General features: G+C 34.8%; 1 protein-coding gene across 1 annotated transcript in view; it reads left to right on the forward strand.

The window, feature by feature from the left end:
- Positions 1–6,737, forward strand: part of LOC149086256 (vam6/Vps39-like protein) — a 79,991-nt gene extending 73,254 nt beyond the window's left edge. The window contains exon 26 of the mRNA XM_089232281.1: positions 5,692–6,737. Within this exon, the coding sequence (XP_089088407.1) occupies positions 5,692–5,773 (82 nt within the window). The 3' untranslated portion in view covers positions 5,774–6,737. The remainder of the gene's footprint in view (positions 1–5,691) is intronic.
- Positions 6,738–7,322: the final 585 nt, after the last annotated feature.

The following is a 7,322-nucleotide window of genomic DNA, read 5'->3' on the forward strand; positions in this document are numbered from 1 at the left end:
GATGGCAACACTGAAAAATCAAACACAGCACTAGATACACACTCAAACTGTTAGGCTCACACACTCACACTTCTGGCCCATGGCGATTGACCTGAGTTGTACTCGGTTTGAAAGAAAAGAAAAACTGAGCAATTTGACATAACATAACATAACATAACATAATTTATTTGTCCCCAGTCAATTTCAATAATGCTATACAAATTAGAGTTTACAATTAAATTACATATTTACAATAATTGACAGAAAATGCAAAGAGAAAGAAAAAAATGTTTGAAAGGACACGGTAGAAAATAGTTAATTCATAATATGTGAAGAAAGCTGGGACAGGGAAGAGAGCAATAGCTAAACGCTAGTAAAATGCTCTCGACCCTATGACATCTTTGCTCTTGCGATACACGTAAATCTTCTTATTTCTTTTGACCTGAAAAAAAGATAAAAAGAACGAAGTATATCGGACAAATAGGTGCAAATATATTTATTTATTAAATAAAAAATGAATTATGGCAACCCAAAGCTAATATAAGAGAATTTCATTCTACGCGTTTTTTTTTTTTTCACTTTAATTTAATGGCAAATTTTTAATAATACAGAGAAAAAGCTAGACAAAAATAACAATTAAAATAAATAGCATCTACACTTGATGTTAACGATCCATATAACCAAATCGAATTATTGTTTCACTTAAATTTACCTGTCGGAATTATTTATTATTTGATATAGAAAATTTGATATCAGGATAAATTAATTTTTCATTGCGTAATATTTGTTTAAATTTCAATTTAATGTCTTCCCAATCATTAATTTGTTAATGTGACATTGCTATTGTGGTACTTTGCTAACCACAGTTAATGAAAAAGAAGGAAAGTAGCTTTCACCAACAAAGGAGTTTATCTGAGTTCCTGTGAAAAGTTCATAATTGTTTGTATAATTAGTTCAGAAGAAGGAGCCAGCAAAAAGAATTAATTTTTTAAGAAAGACCAAGCAAGTCACTTTACAAGGGTCGTTGTTAAGGGGGGGGGATATAAAAAAAGTATGGATAAAGTAGAGGTGCTGATAAGGACACGAATGGGAGACCCCATGCCGATTACAAAATCCGGTAATGTCCCTTCAACAGTTTGGTTATGGAGAACAGGTGTTTGAAAAAAAGAAAGAAAAAAACCAGAATGTATAAAGAGAGAAACATTTACAAAGATTACAAACACATTACAAAGATTGGATTAAAAAAGAAAATAGTTTTTGGCGAGAGGAGAGGGAGGGGTGAAGGAAAGAAAACCTCTTATCAGTGATAACAAGTGCTTTTGTACATATGTACAGACGAGCACGCGCGAACTGTTCATTCCAAGGGATTTTCATCCAGAAGATGGTTAAATACAGTCATTTTGAACAATGCTAAGGATTTATTTCGAACACTCAATGGCAGAGAATTCCAAATGTGAATACCCCGGAAGAAAACCGTATTTTTCTTGAAATTAGTTCTCGCTGTAGGGGTCGGGATACAGTTTCTAGAGGAGAATCTTGTTGGATATCCGTGTGCAGTGATGGGAAAAGAGGGAATATGTGTTAGTTTATGTAGTGATTCATACATTATTATAGCTAATCGATATTTTACCAAGCTATCTAACGGAAGAATTCGCCATAGTTTAAAAAGAGGAGTCGTGTGCTCATTAAATGAGGCAAAGCTCATTACCCTCAATATTTTCTTTTGAGCAATTATCAGGGGTTGTAGGGATGTTTGAGTGGCAGATGACCATACTTCCAAGCAATAAGTTAATTTAGAGAAAAAAAGTGAAAAATATAACATGCGTATTACATAAAAAGGTACGAAATGCCTTGCTTTCGAAAATATGTATATATAGGAGTTTAATGATTTGCTGACTTCTAGTATATGGTTAGACCATGAAAGATGCTCATCAATTAAAACTCCGAGGTATTTAACCGAATCGACAAACTTTAACTCATCCTGTTTAAATTTTATTGGCAATGGCACAGTATCCAACGGTTTTTGCCAAGGTCTGAAAAGTATGCAAACTGATTTAGAAGTATTGAGTTGTAGTTTATTCACTGATAGCCAGGTGCTTAATATGTTCATATCGTAGTTGATTTCATCTATGATTTGAGGAATTTGATTTCCTGAATGTAAAAGGGCCGTGTCATCTGCATACATAAATACTTTGCAATTTCTGAATATTTTATAGATGTCATTGACATAGATCAGAAATAAAAGTGGTCCGAGGCAAGAACCCTGAGGCACCCCGCAAGTGACATTATTGACACTAGAGTTGTACGCTCCGATATTTACAAATTGTTTCCTGTTTGAGAGGTAACTCTTAAACAACTTTAATGCTACACCACGAATCCCATAGAGAGCGAGTTTTTTTAGTAAAATTTCGTGGTTTACGAAATCAAATGCTTTCTTAAAGTCTAAGAATATTCCGTACGTGAAATTACCATCATCTATAGCGCATCGCACTGTGTCAATGAACCATATAAGTGCAGTTTTAGTTGACATATTTTTGCGAAATCCAAATTGTTTTTCATATATGGAGCAATTGTTTTCTAGAAAATTCGAAATTCTATTGTACATCGCTTTTTCAATGATTTTACTCAATGTTGGCAAAATTGAAATGGGACGATAGTTTAGAGGATCAGTTCGATCACCCTTTTTAAATAATGGAATTACTTTTGCAATTTTTAGCTGATCTGGAAAAATTCCGCTTTCAAAGATCAAATTTATTAGATATAAGAGAAAAATTTTAAAAAATTCTATATTTTCTCTCACAATACGTATACTTATCTTATCGAAACCAACAGAAGATTTAGAGCTAAGTTTTGATATTATTCTGTTTAGTTCATCAGCAGTAACTGGGTTCAGGAACAAAGAATTCGCGACAGATGTTATATTATAATTTACAACAATTTCGTTATTAACAGCAGGTGACATATCAGTGTTATGATTACAGAATGCATGATTCAGTGTTTCTGCAATCTCTAGAGTATTAGTTGATTCTGATACAGACCCTAAAATTTTTAGGCTCGGGATCACAGTAGATTGTTTGGTATTCTTATTTAAAACTTGATTAATTACTTTCCATGTTTCTGAAATATTTCCATTAGATTTTAAAAATTGATCTTCAAAATACTTTCTTTTGGCATTTCGTAAAGTAGATGTCAGTATATTTCTATAGGTTTTATATTTTTCTCTTAATTGAATGTTGAAAGGATTGGATTTTAATCTACTATAAAGCCTGTCTTTGTTTTTAATAGAATTAAGAAGTGAGCTAGAGACCCAGGGATGTTTGGGGATGCTATACTTTTTAATTCTAACTTTTTTTATTTCTGCTTCTTTCAGTATATCCTCAAAATGTTTAGAAAAGATTTGATAAGCAGCGTTAGGATCACTGCATGAAAATATATCGGAGACCCAAGGTGGATCAGATAATAATAAATTTAGTTTGCTATGATCATAACGAGTGTGGATTTCTTTACGGCTATCAATATTATTTTTAAAATTATCAAGATAAATAAAGATCGGATGATGATCTGTTATATCAGAGTTTATAATGCCCACTGTAGATATTTGTTTCTTTGTTCTTATAAAAATATGATCCAAAGCTGATGATTTTCTAGTGGCATTGGTTATAACATGTTCTAGTCCGTAAGACAATAAAATATTGTTGTAATCTGAACAAACTTTGTTATTAGCTAATAAGTTTATGTTGATATCACCACAAACTAATATTTCGGTAGACTTTGTGGACAGCGAGTTTAAGACAGAATCAAGTGACTCTAAAAATCTGTTCACATTAGAGCTAGGAGGTCGATAAATTGATCCAATTATTAAGCTGTCCTTTGAATTATTATAATTTACTTCAATCCATATTGATTCACATTCATCGATAACTATTTCTGATTTGCATTTGTAATTCAACTTATTATGCACGTACATTCCAGAGCCACCGTGTGAGCTATTTTTTCTTGGTGAAATTAATAGTTCAAAATCTTTAATACCCAAGTAATTACATTCTACTTTATTAGTGACCCTGATTTCACTTAACGCGATAATTTTAAAAGGTGTTTTGCAGCACGTCAAAATTTCAGATAATGAGTCGAAGTTCTTTTTAAGGCTTCGTATATTTGCATGAAACAATGATAATTCGCAGCGTTTGTTGTTGTATAATGGATAAATTTCCTCAGTGCTAAAATTTCTACAATTAATTAACCGCGAAGAGTTTGTACTATTCATCTTTTTATTACGTTTTAAATTGAACTAAAAAAAAATTCTATGGGATCAGAAAAAATTCGGAATAATACTTATCTTTCAAAAACCTTGTCTTTCGTAGACCTCCTTTATATCGTACTTAGACAATAGCTGGAACACTCTGCTCTCCTCGTCCTTTCGGGTGTAGATAGCTCCATTCTTCGTCCATAGGAAGCGCCAATCGTGAGTCTTCTTTGCTGCCAGGGCCAGGGTGTAGATCTCTTGCATCCTTGGTGTCAGGTGTTCACCGAAATATAGCCTTGTTGCTTCTCCTGCATATCCAAGATCCTTTGTTGTAGACTGCCTCTTTTTCGCCTTGGTTAGTATCTGCTCCTTGTGCCGACGGTTGACAAAACGGACTATAATTGGTCGACTTTTGCCTTTGTCTTTTCTGCTTCCGAGACGGTGACTTGCTTCGATGTTGCTTTTGTCTACTGTCACTTCCATCTTCTCCGCAAGTTTTAACACAATCTCGTCCGTATCCTCTCCCTTTCCTTCAGGAACATTTCGGATGACGAGGTTGTTTCTTCGTGCATAGGCATCCATGTGATAGACATTTGAGATAGACATGAGTGAATGAATGAATGCGTGATTGAGTGAGTGAGTTAGCATTATATCACTCACTCACTCTCTAGCTTACTCACTTGCTCACTCACTTTATTGGTCACTCATACACAATGTCATTCAATCACTGTCTCAGTAGGTTGGTCCCTCACTTCATGTCTAGGTCTCTCATTCTACCACTGACACACCGGGTTGCTCATTCTATCACCAACTCACTCATTCTTTCACTCACTAAGTAGATCGCTCACTGCATTACTCCCAGTCTAAGTTGCTCGCTCTGTCACACATACATGCTCAATCACCGGGTCATTCACTTAATGACTAGGTCTTGCTCACTCTGTCTCACGCACTCAATCACCAGTTCATGCACTTATTCACTAGGTCACTCATTCAGTCACTTGCCCACTCACTATAGATCATTCAGTCTACCACTGGGTTTCTCATTAGGTCACTTACTCTATCTGTATGTTGCTCACGCACTAGTTAACTTACTCACCAATACTAACCACTCTCACTCACTCACTCAGCAACTACTGTATCATTTACTGACTTATTCACTCAATCATACCTCGCTTACTTACTAGCACACTGACTTGTGTAGAATTGTCGATGAGTTGTTACAGTCTATGAATTTTTGGTTAAGGAAAATTTTCCCAATGGTGAATTGTTGTCTATGAATTTTCTTTGAACTGTTAATGTGTCTTTAAATTGCTTCAAACATCATCATAACAACTTTTGTTCGAAATGTGAAAAATTTCTCGTTGTCACGCATGGAATCTATTTGCGGATGCTTTTCTTGTTTTTGTACTCAATTAAGTCAGTTGCAATGAAAAATAATTTGTTAATTCAAATTGCAATTTCTTTTTCAGTGCATTTGCTTATTTTCCTAATGGTGTTTATGTCCATTACTCTTGCAAGGATCACTACATCAATGTTGATGAGAAGTTGTGAAAATGATGTACTGTGTTATTCCTGAAGACTGGATATTCAGTGTTTTTGTATGATATGATCATCCATACTTGTATTATAATGTGAATAATGCGAAACTTAGATTTTTTTTTATCAGAGCAGTATTTTGACATAAAATTCTGTAATTTGTTTACATTGCGCAAAGAAAAAGATAGATATTCTTCACTGAAAACACATTTAAAAAATATATATCATGTAACAAATTATCACTGTTTCATTATTCTTTGTATGCAAGAACAGTGTGAATGGGGTAGTTAGGTCTGATCTTGGATTCATGCACTTGTGAAATTCAATCAAATTTAATTCACTAAACAATTTTATACCTATGATTGGTTGTTGTGATTGCTGAAAGGAAAATATTGGTCCAAATAGCATCCTGTTGCCCTATTGCTTACAAACACTATGGTCAGTGTTCTTCAACCGCTGGTTGTTTCTTTCAAACCAAACACACTTGTCCGTTGTAACTTTTTGCCGGTCTGCTAAAAAAGTTTCCCCCATTAACACATTCACTGCTAATGACACCATGGTGGCATCATGAAGGACTTGTACTAGGGGGCTCATTATGCCATGGTGGCGTCATGTGCAAAACTAGTTTTAATCTTTAAAAAAATGCGCCCCCCCCCACGGACTCGACAAGCAATTTAAGACCTGCAGTGAATGTGTTAATGCGAATGCTGCATTATTCTGGGTTTAACACTTAAATGACCGCTCACGAGATTTCTCCTGTTTCAATGTGGAGACGTAAAAGACCGGGAATGAGATTTCGCGATTTTTAATTTCCTATATGCATTTGTTTTCCATTTCCAAACAAGAAAATCGCCGGTCTTAGAGTAAGCCTACGGGAAATAATATGCGGTCATTTAAGTGTTAAACTATAAAATACTGTATCGATGTATTTATTTACGCTTGGGCCTTTATGGTTGTGGTAGTAAAATATTGTATCTCTAAATTTGTTCTCGTTTCTGTTTTTGCTGTCAGCCAGTCTGCAGATTTTCTTTTTCTTTTTTTTCTTTACCTGTTCGTAAATTATTTTTCTTATTTTTATTGGCCTATGAAATTGTTGAATTATTTTCACTGGTCTGCAGGTGTAAAAAGGTTGAAGAACACTGATCCATAAATTGGTAGTATGGTATCGGTGAGTTTGACTAACTCTCTTCAATGAGATCTGAAAATTTCACCTCCAACATTTTGTCTCCGGTGCATTTTGCCCCCAGACATTTTGCCTGCCCAGACCGTATGAATGACTGAGCAAGTAAGCAACTGGCTGTAAGAGTGAGTAAGTGAGTGTGAGTGACTGTATGCGTCAGTAAATGACCTTATGAGTGATAAAATGAGTGATCAAGTGACTGTATGGGTAGTCAAGTTAGTGTACGAGTGACTGTGCATTTGACTGCATGAGTAAGTGAGTGACTATGAATGACTGTATTAGTGACCAAGTGAGTGAGTGACTATGAGTTACCACACTCACTTGTTCTCTCATATCATCACATACCCACTCACTTGGTCAATCAAATGGTCACTAGCTTGATCA

The sequence above is a fragment of the Pholcus phalangioides genome, unplaced genomic scaffold (assembly GCF_987345545.1).
Source record: "Pholcus phalangioides strain wild (caught in Gottingen) unplaced genomic scaffold, Ppha-v1.0 ptg000005l_1, whole genome shotgun sequence".
NCBI lineage: Eukaryota > Metazoa > Arthropoda > Arachnida > Araneae > Pholcidae > Pholcus > Pholcus phalangioides.